The following is a 15,393-nucleotide window of genomic DNA, read 5'->3' on the forward strand; positions in this document are numbered from 1 at the left end:
CTTTCCTTTATTGGTCAGAGTATTGAGTACAGGAGTTGGGAGGTCATGTTGCGGCTGTACAGGGCATTGGTTAGGCCACTGTTGGGATATTGTGTGCAATTCTTGTCTCCATCCTATCGGAAAGATGTTATGAAACTTGAAAGGGTTCAGAAAAGATTTACAAGGATGTTGCCAGGGTTGGAGGATCTGAGCTACAGGGAGAGGCTGAACAGGCTGGGGCTGTTTTCCCTGGAGCGTCGGAGGCTGAGGGGTGACCTTATAGAGGTTTACAAAATTATGAGGGGCATGGATAGGATAAATAGACAAAGTCTTTTCCCTGGGGTCGGGGAGTCCAGAACTAGAGGCCATAGGTTTAGGGTGAGAGGGGAAAGATATAAAAGAGACCTAAGGGGCAACTTTTTCACGCAGAGGGTGATATGTGTAAGGAATGAGATGCCAGAAGATGTGCTGGAGGCTGGTACATTGCAACATTTAAGAGGCATTTGGATGGGTATATGAATAGGAAGGGTTTGGAGGGATATGGGCCGGGTGCTGGCAGGTGGGACTAGACTGGGTTGGGATATCTGGTCGGCATGGACGGATTGGACAGTAGGGTCTGTTTCCATGCTGTACATCTCTATGACTCTATTCAATATGGTTTTGTGAAACACAAACTATGTTTGACATATTTAATGGATTTGTCAGAGGATGTAACATGCAGTATGGATAAAGGGGAACCAGAGCTGAAAAGCAGAGCTTTGTAATGTATATCCAGAAGGCATTGAAATAGGTGCGATATAAAAGATTATTTTACAAGAGGAGAGCTCCTGACATTAGGGGGTAATATATTCGTATAGATTCAGGATTGGCTGACTAATATGAAACAAAGAGTATGGATAAATGAGCCATTTCCAGACTGACAAACTGTAAACATAGGGATGTCAGAGGAATTAGTGCTGGTGCTGGAACTGTTCATGGTTTGTACCAATAACTTGGGTGAAGGCATGTAATGTGTACACACACACACACACACTCATTTAAATGGGAAACCTACCTCCCCGGCTGCCCTCTGGAATGTTCCACATAATATTTTCAGGCCGCGGGGATAACTGAAACCCGGAAACCGAATCAGCGGATGTATGGGAGTTCTACTGTAGCCCAATTTGTAAATGATACAAAGATAGGAGAGCAAGTTAAGAGGAGTCTGCAAAAGGATATAGTTAGGTATTCAAGTATAATATTGGAAAATTAGAGGTTTGGTACTTTAGCAGTAGGAATAGAAAAGTAGATTATTATTGAACAGGAGAAAGATTGCAGAATGCTGTACGAATACAGAATACTACAGGTTACAGTGGGATCTGTGTATCTTTATACATGAATAACAAAATGTAAAGGAGCAGATACAACATGAAATTAGGAAAGCAAATGGAATTTTGGCCTCTATTGCAAGAGGAATGGAATATAAAAGTAGAGAAATCTTGCTGCAATTCCACTTTCTCACAGGTAAAACCCAGCAGTTTATGTCATAGAAGTCATAGAATCCCTACAGTGTGGAAACAGGCCCTTTGGCCCAACAAGTCCACACTGACGCTCCAAAGAGTAACCCTCCTGACCCACTTCCTCCTCCATTATCCCACATTTACCTCTGACTAATGCACCTAACCTACATGTCCCCGAACACGATGGGCAATTTAGCGTGGCTAATTCACCTAAGCTGCACATCTTTAGATTGTGGGACGAAACCGGAGCACCTGGTGGAAACCCACGCAGACACGGGGAGAATGTGCAAACTGCACACAGGCAGGCGCCCGAGGCTGGAATCGAATCTGGGTCCCTGGCGCTGTGAGGCAGCACTGCTAGCCACTGAGCCGCCCTTTTTTTATCCAAAGAATATGAACCCTCTTTATGTCATAGAATCCCTATAGTGTGGAAACTGGCCCTTCCCCAACAAAACGGGGAAGAGAAAAAGCAAATTTTCAGCAGAAATACACATGTAAACATTTTAGATCGCACTTCAGAACAGATTTGGAAGAGTTTTTCAGAATGAAAGGAGATCACACTGAAACCCACAAAATACTTAAAACAGTTGGAAACATTGAAGATAGGTGCAGGAATAGGCCATTCGACCCCTTGAGCCTGCTCCATTATTCAATATGGTCATGAGTGATCATTGAGCTCAATACTCTAATACCACCCTCAAATCCCTTGATCCGTTCAACACAAGAGCTATGTCTATGTCCTTCTTGAAAACACAATGTCTTGGCCTCAACCACTTTCTATTAGTGAATTCCACAGGTTTACCACTCTCTGGATGGAGAATTTTTTTCTCAGCTTAGTCCTAATAGGTTACCACTTATCCTTAAACTATGACCCCTGATTCTGGACTCCCCCACCAGGAACATCATTCCTTTGTCTAAACTGCCCAGTTCTGTTAAAATTGTATGGGTTCCTAAAGATCCCCCCTCATTCTTGTGGGCTCCAATGAAGATCCAACCCTCAGCAACCTACTTTCTCCCCATAGGTCAGTCTTGCCATCCCAGGAATCAATTTGATCAAACTTTGCTGAACACCTTCTACAGCAAGAATATTGCACACAATATTCCAGGTGTGGCCTTATATCAATGCCCTGTGTAATTGCAGCGAGACATCCTTATTTCTGTATTCAAATTGTCTCGCTATAAAGGCCAACATACAGTCTGCCTTTTTTACTGCCTGCTGCATCTCCGTGCTCACTTTCAGCAACTGATGCACAAGGACATCCAGGTCTCACTGAACATTCTCCTCTCTCAATTTACAGTCATTCGAATAACAATAGGTTAGATGGACAGGATAGATGCAGGTAAGATGTTTTCTCTGTTTTGGGGGCTGTAGAATGAGGAGCACAATTTGAAAATAAGGGGGTGTAATTTCAGGCTAAGATGAGGAGAAATGTTTTTACTCAGTGGGTGGTGAATCTTTGAAATTCTCTACCCAAGAGGCCATGGAAGCTTAGTCTTTGAGTACGTTTAAGGTAGAGATTAATTACCAGTGGTGAGTTATGGGATGGTGTAGGTAAAAGGCATTAAAGTGTTCAATTGGCCATGGTCGCATTAAAAATGGCAGAGTACTCTCGATGGGCCGAGATGTCCCATTCTTATGTAAAAACGGATCAAGACATTGATATGTCAGAAATACGATCAATTGACAGATACTGCAGCTGACTCAGCACAATGTTGGGAGGAACGTTCAGTTCATTGTCAACAGTTCGCTTCAGGGAGAAGCTGAAACACTCAAATCAAATATAGAAATGATGTGAGATTTGTGCCAATGTGTCTAATTTGCATCTCTTTGAATGAAACAGCTATTCAAATTCACAAAACTCTCACTAATGTTTCAAAGAAAAATATCAGCCCACAATGATCAAATTCAACAGGTTTATCCAGATTCGTATGGGTAAATATAACAAAACTATGTAGATAATCCTAACAGAGATGTGGTGTATTTTTTTTTTGTCTAAGGAGTTAATGAACTTAAAAAAGGACAAAGAATCGTGTGAGACATTTTGTTATTATTTACTGATCTACCTGTTTTAATTATTTGTTTGGCAGTTTAAGCCTTGAACAAAGTCAGATTTTAATGTTATTCTGTCACTTCTGAAGGCTAGGAGCGTTGATCAGAGGTTCATAACTTAATGAAGATTTTATTACCCTGAACAGTGTCATATTCTGGCTGAACATCAGGACAACTCAGCATTAACCACCCATGAAATCAAAATAGTTCAAGTGCAAAGGGTAAAAAAAAACCAAAATGAGAATCTGGTGTTCCTTTTTTCAGACCTGCCATGTATTTCCAATGGGTCTTTTTTTAAATATCTATGAAACTTTATTCCACCAGGTGTCAGCACTGAGAGAAGGGAGAATTCTCAGTGAATAATCCTAAGGAGCAACCACATTAACATGTACATTTTTCTGAAAGTACAAACCCCAAAATAACCAGGAACAGGACACTGCTACCTAACACACTAACCATCAATGCCATTGTGTTGCTCATAGCTCCGCTTGCCCAGGATGGTTGGAGAGCTGTGATTTAAAATAGGCATCAGCTTGGCAGGTGTCACGTTGCTGATGTGCAAACTGACGTTGGGACGGTCTTGCTTCGGGCACGGATGGGCCTCTGCGGACAACAACAAGCAGGTCAAAATTCAGATGGCTGTCACACAGTGTATTTCACAACATCAGGACATCTCAAACTGCTTTACAACAATTCAAGTATTTTTGAAGTCTGGTCCCTTTTGTTTATGAGAATCCGGTGATTATACATCATTGTCCCCTGATGTTGTTGACTTTTCCTATGGTTCACTTCCATAGTGCCCAGCAAGCATGGGTATTCTTCAATCTGAGCCCAGCTAGGACGTGATGCCCATCTGTATCACATCTGACTCTTCTTCCAGACAACATCCAAAAATGTCGTCATGATTTGTATACTTTCTAGCTTAGGTTGATGGATGCTGCTTAGGACCAGCAGCATTGTTTGATATATTTTTGGAACATCACTAAGCACCAGAAGAGATTACATTATGAATAGAGTATTAAAAATTGAGAGAGAATAGGAAGGCAGAGTGCCTTTTTGCTTTAATACATGTTCACACACACTTGAGGCATTGAGTTTTTAAAACCTGTTTACCGGTTTAGCGAATAGAGCAACTAGACAAGTTTGAGATATCCACCTCTTTTTTTAATATCTACACAATCTATTCTAATATTTTATATTCTCAAAATCAAACATTTTGATGGTGTGTTTATCTCATTTATATTAATATTTTCCCAGACACATGTTATGCAACATGTTTTTAGCTATCTAAAAGAGGTGATACAAACATTATTTTACATATTGTCTAGCTATCATCATTGTTAACAGCTAACCCGAGAATGCAACTTTAAAAAAAAGGGTTTTGTGATTTACACATGAAAGAAGTGAAACTATCACTATATTCTAACAGATGAAAGGCTTAACAGACAATCAATTCTTCAATGTATAATTTCAGTTACATCACACTGCAAATTTTTGCTATAAATTCTGTGTTACGATCGAGCCCTCCACAATCACCTGATGAAGGAGCGTCGCTCTGAAAGCTAGTGTGCTCCCAATTAAACCTGTTGGACTATAACCTGGTGTTGTGTGATGTTTAACATTATTTTATTTGTTTACGTTTCTAATATGGTCTCACTAGACAAGGTCTGCCTATTTTATTTCTGCTCAGAGCAGTTTTAGCATTCAAAGACTTAATCAGTTATGAACTGCGAACACTAACAATAACCTTCGAATAATCAGAATTGCAAATGTTTGATCAGATTATGAAGCGCTTTACCAACACTGGTTACTAATTCAGGCTGATTCTTACCGAGGTATTCCACAATTGTTTCCAAGGGTTTCCTAGCTGCTCGTTTCAATCCTGTGATCTGTATTGGTACTGCAGGTAACCGCAGTGTATCTAGCACATAAAGGAGAGGTAGGTTGTTTTAGATGTCGTCAGTCCTCTAGCACAATCTTAAATTCTCTCAATTTCATTTCATAAGAACAGGTGTCATGAGGTTATTTCTCCTCTGGGCCTGGATTCAGAGCCTTCATCAGCTGACCAGATGAAAGTCACTTTTCTCTGCTGGCTGTAAAAAGTCCCATTTGTAGACCTACTCAACTGAGCTTCTAGTGGGCCTGGGCCTACAGCATATACTTGGCACTAATTGACATTTCCAGTTTGACGGGTGACAAGCAGGCTGCTGAATCACAGAATAACTGCAGTGTAAGAGGCCATTCTGCCCATCATTTCAGCACTGGCTTTCCTAATGAGCATTTCACTCACTGCTATTCATGGGTTACAGGGATAGAGTGGGGGGTGGAGGATGGATCCAGGTGGGATGCTCTTCAAAAGGTCGGTGTGGACTCAAAAGGCCAAATGGTTTACTTTGACACTGTAGGGATTCTATGATTCCTTTTTACTATAACCTTTCACATTGTTCCCTTCTGAACTTGCAGAAAGAAATAACAGGAGATACAACACAAAAGTAGGTCATTTGGTTCATGGTGACTACTTTTCTTGTTCACGGTATGAGATAGTTCTCTGATACATCTCCACAGACTCACATATTTATCCGACTTAAAAGTAATTATCCAATTTCCCTTCGAAAAGTGTCACAGAATTTGTTTTGATCATCAGAGAGGTGCTAGTACTCAGACAAAGTATCTCTCACATTTTGGGAGTAGACTTGAAACATAAATGCTAATTCTCTGATTTAGGTCAGAAGTCACATGACACCTGGTTTTAGTCCAACAGGTTTATTTTAAATCACAAGCCAACAGAGTGCTGTCCCTTTGTCAGTGAAGTTCTGAAAGCTTGTGATTTCAAATAAACCTTTTGGACTATAACCCGGTATCATGTGACTTCTGACGTTGTCCACCCCAGTCCAACACTGGCAACTCCACATCACAAATCCTCTGATTTAGGCTATGTTTGAGCTGAGGATATAATGGCACTGGACTAGAGTTGGGGCTGCAACATTTTGTTGGATGTGCTTGCTTTCTCAGGTTTATCCACAGACTTGTGGAAGCCAGACAATGGCTCAAACAGGGAAGACTTAACAAGCAAAGCTGGCCAGTTCCAAGCCAATGGAACCCTGTGGAATCTACATTTAAACTCAGGCCAGAAAATCTAATACTACAAGTTTTGAGGACAAGGACAATAAGTCTGAACAGTGTAGTATGAGCACCACGAATGAAGAGAGACATGTTGCTAAAGCTTTTCACCTTGCACCACGGCAAAAGTGCCAAATTTCAAACAATCTCACTATTTCTACTACAAGAGAAAAGGGTACTGATTGGCAGTATTCAAGTTGTGCGCTAACAAGCAACTATTTGTATGCCTGGAGCATGTGCAGGTCAAAACACAAAAGTGTCAGAAATTAAAGCAAATTAGAAAGATGATATTTTGTTTTATTTCTACTTTCCAAACCACATTAGTCCATTTATACCCAGCAAATAACATGAACGCAATCCATCCATTTTCTGAGACACTGCTCAAGGGAACTGTTACACAAGAATTAGGAGGAGTAGGTTATACTTCCCAAAAAGCCTGCTCTGTACTTCAGTGGGACCGTGACTTTTAGCCTTAACTCCATTTTCCTGACTGATGACCAAAGCTCTTGTCACCTTTGTTGATCAAAAATCTGTCTAGTTTAAGCCTTGAATATATTCAATAATTCAGTCTCCACTGCTTTCTGTGGAAGAGAATTCAAAACGCTAAGAACCGTCTAAGAAAATAAATTTCTTCTCATCTCCATCATAAATGGGAGAATCCCTATTATTAAGCTGTGCTCCCAGTTATAGATTCACCGATGAAAATCTACATGTCAAGCATTTAAAGAATCTTCTACCTTTTATTAGGATCATTTCTCATTTCTCTAAATTCCACTGAGCATACACCCAATCTTTCTTCAAAAAACATCTCTATCCCAGGAATCAGCCTACAGAACATTCTCAGAGCTGCTTCAATTGTACCATACCTCTTGTTAAGAAATGCGATCAAAACTGCACACATTACTCCATGCACCATCTCACTAATGCCTTGTAGACTTGTTGCGAGATGTTCCCACCAGTTAATTTTGGCTGGGACTTCCTGTCAGATAAAGACAAGTCTGGGTAATGGAAAGTGACCATCACATGAGGCCTAAACCTAGCAAGAGTAACCTCGATTGGGGAATAAGGCAACTTGCGAGAAAAGACTAATTTCCTCATTAGCAAAGCATTCTGAAGTCTGGGGATAACTTACTCACTCAATATCTGTTAATATTACTCTGATGTTACCTTGGTACTTACACTCTGCCTTGATGGCTGTGATGTTAATTGGCACATGGGGGTGCCGTGCTGCCTGTTGCAAAATGTCTTGACATAGACGCCTGGCCATTCTTGTCAGTTTGTTTGTATTCAGATAAAAAGCCTGCCTTGTCTTCAGGGCGAACTTGGGACTGCTGCTGTTCCGAACCGGCAGACCCTGGGCATTCTTGGGAGAGAAGTAAAACAGCAATTGTTAAAACAGACTCACAGAGGAAAAAAAAATAAACTGAACTGGAGGGATCAGCACAGATAACTCGGTGGCATGGAACTGATGGTGCAACAAGGGAATGCACTAAAGACAGTCGTCTGGTAACTGTCCGATCTTAGAAGGAGGTGCGCAAAGTAATCACTTCCGTACATAATAGTGATAGAAGAAAGATCATCAAGGGCAGTTGGAGGCTGCACCAAGATCTCATTATCGAGAAATGCCACTGCATATTAAATATATTAAAGATGACTAATGTCTGCACTTATATAACACCTCATCACATGCATAGGCATTGCATATGCAAGTTGGACAGCTAATTTAGGCAAAGTAAGTCTACTAACAGTGCTGATTAATCAACGGGATTGAGGTGAGCAATCAATAAATCTGTTTAGGAAGGCTTTGGTTGAGCAATGTTAGTTTGAACACAGGAAGAACACTTCTGCTTTCATCTGAATAGTGCTGTGCAATCTTCAATCTCATCAAAAAAGCCAGATTTAATATCGTGTTTGATTTTCAGCCATTCTCAACAGTGCAGCATTCCTTTAGCACTGCACTAAAGTGTAAATGGAGATTATTCACTTCAGCCTTTAGCAGGGTTTTAATGCATCACTTTCTGACTCAAAAGGCAGGTTTGCTACCTACATTCAATCAAACTGACTTCGCAAACTGTTTGTCATTGGGCTGATTTCAGTCAGGGTAAGATCAGAGGTGCTACAATTTCTCCACAGTGTTAAGGAGCAGTGGTTCCTGCCCTAACACTGGACAGGCACCAGATCAAATCTGACTGCAATCTATTCAAACTCTAAAAAAGCACAACTTCTCGGTGAGGACTTGGAGGCTGTCCTTGGATGTGGACTGCAACAAGCAGTCAGTCTCTCGAGGTAGAAAAGGAAAGCGAATAAACCAACAGAGATCAGCTGAAAAAACTGGTGCGATCTAAAGCACTTGGGAGTTACCAGATTATTCCGGTTTGGTCCCGGCCTTTCACCATCTAGCCGGGTTGGCATCTTCAGTCCACCGTATTTCTTCCAGTAGGCCCAACAGGCTGCGCAGAGTCGGCACTGCATGGTGGGTGGGCCCCACGAGTACCACTGATATGATTGATTGGCTGGTGAAACAAAAAGATGAAGTAAATTGCAAGTTTGCTCCCCTTTTGTTTATTTTGTTGCATTAGTACTGGCTGGTCAGGCATGCAGCACAGTCTCAGCAGGGATTAATGGGACATGATGCTTAGGTCCCATGTCTTGTTCACTTAAGCAGCCCAACTGGATTTGAAAGGTTGGTGTAAATCAAAGGCTCCTGTAAGTCCGCAGACCCTCTTGACACTGCAGCTCAATAGCTGGCACCATCTAAAGCTCTCAAGATCATGGTCATGTTGGACCACATGATACCTTTGCTTTGTGATTCCAAGAGTACTTACTGTAACAGCTCTCGCAAGCTCGTCCCGGTCCTGGCACTGCCACTGCTCCATTTGGTGCCAGCGCACTCCCTCCATTCATTGTTCCAGTCTTTGAGCTGCTTCCATTGATCTGGTTTGGGTTTGGCTTATTACTAAGGGGCAGGATGGGAGAAAAGGCAAAAAAAGTTTCTTTAGAGTAACACTACAGGCGGGATTTTCAGTCAGGGTAAGGAATCAGAAAGTGGGGCTGGCTCCAGGTGCTGGTCCCACACACTAAACTTTAGGCACATACATTGCAATTTTCAATGATCCAGTCAACTAAAGGCCATGGAGTGGGGCTACCATTCAAATTGGGATTTCGAGTGGGTTTCCAACAGAACACCATTCAGCACTTGGTGATTAGCAGCTCGAAATGGAGATGATTAGGTAATTCCCTTGGCAATTACATTTGGAGTAAGTGATTGGGATTGACGGTTTACGGAATTTCTCTCAGTTGATGGTCATCCACTCATTGTATTTTGCTGAGGAAATAATCCTAGTTGCCTTGTGAAACTTTACTATAGTTTCGGTAACTATAGTTTGTAAAGATCATACTTAAGTGGACTCTAATGTTTTCAAATAGGCTTTGTTTTTGCACAAGCTCTGCTTCACTCACCTATAGTGTGCATTTGCTCATCTACCAGCCAGACAGTAAAAGCAGGAGACCCTTGCTTATAGAGCAGATTCTCAGGACCATTTACTTCTTTTGTTGGCAATTGCAAACAGCAAAGCCCATAAATGATAAATGTCAGGATAATCTGCCTATTCTGATTGTAGCGTAATTAGTTGAGTGCAGAACTTTGGCCAGCACATCTTTGGAACCTTTAGTGGCCATCTGAACAGGTAGACATTGCAACTATTTAAGCAGCACCTCAAGAGACAGCCATCCCTCAATACCACTGTGAAGAACAAAAGCAATACCTTCAGCCCCACCACATTTCTACCCAACTTATTAGTTTTTATCCCCCTCTCCCCCTCCACCGCTTCATTCATTTATTTTGGATTTTTGAATTTTAACTAGTGGTATATAGGTTTTCTGTATATCTGAAGAGGGTTAATGATTAACTTGTAGGTACTTCTGTAGCCATGGAGACTTATTTTTATTTCAACAATCTGATATCATGTTGCATTACTAATGGTAATTTGTTTATACTGGGGAAGTTTTCGAGAGAATAAAGGATATCGTACATTAGACTTTCAGACAGAAGTTTCTCAGACTTTCTTTTGGACTAATGGGAAACCCCCATCGCTTGGGGTTTTAAAAAAAACTCTTTATGGTAACTTTTGGACAGCTTGCAGAAGTCTTGGCTGAATCTAGAAGTCTAAAACAGTAGGTTCTGAGAATGGAGGGATAGTTTAGGAATGTTAAGAAGGTGGTTACTTCAGAGCAAGGAGTTTAGTATAAAAGTTCCAGAACAGAGGTATTTGATTAAGACCCTGAAGGGGTTAGCTGAAGCTGAGAAAATCCAAGCTCAATTGTATGAAGCTCACAGGAAGGGACTATCAAATTCTTAAGATAGGGTATTGAAGCAAATTAAGCCTTATAGATGTGAAATGGAAGGGAATTCTCACTGGGTGAGCTCTGTAAAGGAGGATATTTTGGGATTTAATGGGATTGTATTTTACCCTGTGCTTCAAAATCATTAGATATATGCAATATATAAATAGTTTGTTATATTCTATTTTGTCTTTATTACTTCTGTATAACAAACTTTTCAAAATATCTTTGCAGGAGCACGGTGCAGGAAATAACCTAGAAATGATTGTGAGGTTCCCATGCCCACTTTGAAAGTCTCATCTATGGTCCTCTGACTCTGGCCTCCTGGGCATCATGTCCTCCTATCACTCAATCAGCTGGCAGCCATGCCTTTTTTTTAAGATTAGATTCCCTTCAGTATGGAAACAGGCCAATTCTGGAATCTCAATCTCAGTCTTTTCACGAGACTTGTCTCCTGTGGCTAAAGTGCTAGCACTCTTTCTCTGAGTCAGAAGATTATGGTTTAAGTGCTACTCCAGAACAGTGAGCACACAACTCTAGGCTTAACTATAGAACTGGGGGAGTTCTGCATTGTTTTTCAGATGCTATTTCAAGTTGTAGGATGTAACAGTTGTAGGCTGGCCAATACTTATTCCTTAAACAACATTAGCTCATTTGATCATTACCATACTGGTGTTTGTGGGACCTTTCTGTATGTGTTTTCTATATTATAACAGTGATTGCAGTTTAAATTACCTCTTGCCTACAGCAAGCTGTGATAGCTTGATGTTTTGAAAAGTGCTAAAATTTTATTTCTTTAAGACCCTTTATTAAAGTCACCCTTGACCCATTCCATTACCTCTTCTTCAACTATGGTATTTGAGAAGTACAATGGTTGTCCATATATAAACAGGTCAGATAAGTGTGATTGTTCTGAATACAGTTGAAGAAGCATAGATTCAAAGTTTTTTTTAAAAAGTCAAAGCAGCTCTACGATACATTCATCAATGTGCTGTATTGTTCTATGTTCTAAATGTCGTGATGCATGGAGTTAAGAAGATCCCATTACCACAAAAGCTTACAATGCAGAAACCAGCAGTGACTAGTTAGAGAAAGTGAAGTGTGATGGAAAAAGAGACACAGCCCAGTATTCACAGGGACTGGTGCTAATGATAACATGGACCAATATCAGGCTTTTTGACATTTTGCAAGCAACTGAATTGGACACAGATGAGAAGGTGAGAAAAGAAGTGCTTACTAGTTAGGAATGTACACTTGCTTCAGTTTGCTTTCTGCTTCAGCTGCTTTCAAGCGTTTCTAAATGAAAGATAATGAGAGATCAGAGCTAATACTTGGTCAAAAAAAAAAGGCCAGTGGTCTGGAGGCTCAAATTTATCATCTGTTACAACTTGTCTTTTAATAAGCCTCAGCAGTTCATCAACTGCAATGATATGGATTTACCATCTGAGCAGTCGCATAAATGTCTGGTTAGCAGTGAAATATGACATCAGTGTTACAATTACCATGAGAATCACTGCAGGAGTCGGCTGGTCAATTGAATAAATAGGTTGGTTAAAAGTTAGAAATCGGATAGGTGGTAAGACATGTGGTTCCAAGGTAAATGTTGGTCAAGTTGCAATAGCAGCAAAAGCATATCTGAAACAGTTTGCTCCAAACAGTGGTTGACAAATGGTAGCAAGTTTACAGAACCTACAACACCATCCTAAAAACAAAGTCATCAGTAAGTATATAGAAGTTACCTGTTGCACATATCGGTCAGTGGTTTTCCACATGTAGTAGTACTCTACGATGCTGGTTAATGACTTCCAGGGCAACTAAGACATTCATCAAATAGAAAGTGTTGTTAAAAAAGCTGGCCTGAGATGCGGCATTAATTCATCAGTTTTGAGAAACAAGTGAAATAAAAATGATATAATGTCTTTCAAATTTATCCATTTATTTTCCATGAAAGGCCAACACATCCTGTTTACTGGAACAACACAAATTTCAGTAATTTGTTTTAAAGCCAAGTTCCAAATGTAAGCCATCTCACACAGAAGGAGATCATCATGTTCTCAGTCATCCACCAGACTCCCCTGGCCCACAGCATGAAAAGGTACTTTTATTCTGTGAAGGATGCTGAACGAAACACCATTTCAGCTCTGTGCTCCTCTCATTTGGCTTACGGGCATGTCTTGGCTAAAACTGCAGGTTGAACAGATCTCAAGCTACAGCACTGCCTTCCAATGATGTACTTTGTATTTATTGGTCTTCTCCTATTTTAGATATCGGCACTGTTACCACATGTATTGACATTGATACAGTTTTATTAGGTAATGGCATGAGGGATTTGGCATCAAGGTGGGTTAAATGAAAATAACGTGCAGATTAGCCATAATCTAACTGAATGGCAGAATAGAGTTGAGAAGCTAAATAGCTTTCTTTGTGTTATGTACTCTGCAACATATACCACTCATGCAAACCTGGACGTTGCTAAATGCAGACTTGGTGTTAATTTCTATCTTAGTGGAGTGGGGGCAAAGCTCTCTCAGTTCTTTTCCACCTTAGCACTACTTACAAAGTCTTGCTGGATGTCATCAAAATCCTTCCCATACTTCTCCAGTGCTTCTTCAAATAAGTTGGCCTCTGAAGCAGACCACTCTTCCATTTCGTCTCGACAAAGCACTGGCCCACCCTGTGGGACCAACGCAGAGATGGCCTGCGAAACTTCATAGGTGCTTTTGTACAAGGTGTCCATGGCATGAAACTGGCCATTCAGGGAGGGAGGCAATTAAGAAAAAGACAAGTGAAAATGACGGCGAACAAGGCTTCACAAACTGCTCCTCTTCACTATAGGAGAGATGGTTCAGAGTTCCATGAAATACACATTTCCCTGCTTCGACAAAAGATTTTTAAAAATACTTTTAAATGTCTCCTTCTGTTGAGGATCTAAAATCTGGATTTAGGCTTTTGTCAAGAGCAACAAATCTATGCAAGCTTTTACTAACCACAAAAGTAACATAACAAAATGGCTTCAGGTTAATACTGTGCTAAAATGGTTGGAAGCTGCATTTCTGCTTTGTTGAGCTCGCTGAATTAAAAGATAAAGCAGACAATGAAGGCTTCATAAAATGAATCATAAGACATTAACTAACCACCCTGACTAACCTTGAACCACAAGTATGAGACGATAATGTGCGTAAGACAATACTGTTTCCCAGGAAGTATCTTTGGATTAACCTGCTGTCCATTAGGTCACCTTATTACGTTTCATTGATTTTGCTTTGTAATTAAGGTTGTACTGTCTTTTAAGAAATATATAAGTTTGTTTATTGTTCAAATTCAATTGCGCAGTTTTTTTCCAAGGAACACAGAAGCTGTTAACCTCTGTGTTGCTGGACAAACCTGTGCCCGGCCTCGTAATAAACTGGTAAACCTTGCTGAAACAGACCGTACTCCTAGTGATTCTGTTGACCGATCGCAGAACCGAGAGGCCCCTTCCAGTGGTCTAGACCTTCACTGTCACCCCTTCTTTCCCAACAAATGGCGGAGTAAGTATGAAGATTTAAGACATGATTTATTATCTCGACAGTTTACTAACATAATTTGTCAGTGACAGCACTCTCATCTCCAAGTTGGAAGGTCATTTGTATTAATATTTGCCTTGACATTTGACCATGTAATGTCGGCTGACATTCCAATGCCCTACAGGGGGGAGTGCTGCACTGTCAGGGCAACTGTCCTTCAGATGATCTTTTCTGACAGTGGGGTGTGAAAAATACTATGGAGGTATTTTGAAGAATTATCCCCAGTATCATGGTCAACATTTTTTCTACAACCATCATTAAATACATGTATACTAGTCATGTTTTCGATTTCTATTTAGAGGACATTGGTTAAATAAGCTGTGTTTCCTCCCTCACAACAGCAGCAATAGTCATAAAATATTTTGCTGTATTTATAATTATTTCATTCTATGTAGGCACCAATGACACAAGTATGAGAAAAAAAGTGGTTCTGATTAGATAGTGTGAGGAACTAGGCAATAACAACAGAATTTCAAGGGCAATTATCCCTGGATTATCACTTCAGTTCTTCTACCAATAGGTAGAAAATATAAAATTGGGGAAATTAATACCTGAAAGCTTGAAGACTAGTGTAGGAGAAGTGGTTCCAGTTTGTGGGGCATTGGTATCAATACTAGGGAAGGTGGAGACTGCACTGATGGGATAGTCTGGAAGAACACAGCAAGCCAGGCAGCATCAAGACGTGGAAAAGTCAACGTTTCAGTATAACCCTCCTTCACGACACTGGGTGGGTGTAGGGTGAGCTGCAGATAAAAGAGGTGGCGGGGGCAGGGCGGTGAATGGGGATAGGTTAAGACAGGCAGAGGGTACCACCTGGTTGGTCAGTGGGAGGAATAAA

At 40.7% G+C, this 15,393-nt stretch overlaps 1 protein-coding gene across 1 annotated transcript in view; it reads right to left on the bottom strand.

Annotated features, from left to right (window-relative positions):
• Positions 1–15,393, bottom strand: part of LOC122554015 (metastasis-associated protein MTA1-like) — a 170,586-nt gene that overhangs the window by 90,505 nt on the left and 64,688 nt on the right. Inside the window, exons 9-16 of the mRNA XM_043698501.1 lie at positions 13,547–13,735; positions 12,729–12,803; positions 12,227–12,285; positions 9,474–9,604; positions 9,010–9,161; positions 7,828–8,011; positions 5,360–5,449; positions 3,985–4,131 (exon numbers count right to left, since the gene is read on the bottom strand). Coding sequence (XP_043554436.1) covers positions 3,985–4,131; positions 5,360–5,449; positions 7,828–8,011; positions 9,010–9,161; positions 9,474–9,604; positions 12,227–12,285; positions 12,729–12,803; positions 13,547–13,735 — 1,027 coding nt within the window. The remainder of the gene's footprint in view (positions 1–3,984; positions 4,132–5,359; positions 5,450–7,827; positions 8,012–9,009; positions 9,162–9,473; positions 9,605–12,226; positions 12,286–12,728; positions 12,804–13,546; positions 13,736–15,393) is intronic.

Source organism: Chiloscyllium plagiosum, chromosome 10, assembly GCF_004010195.1.
Source record: "Chiloscyllium plagiosum isolate BGI_BamShark_2017 chromosome 10, ASM401019v2, whole genome shotgun sequence".
NCBI lineage: Eukaryota > Metazoa > Chordata > Chondrichthyes > Orectolobiformes > Hemiscylliidae > Chiloscyllium > Chiloscyllium plagiosum.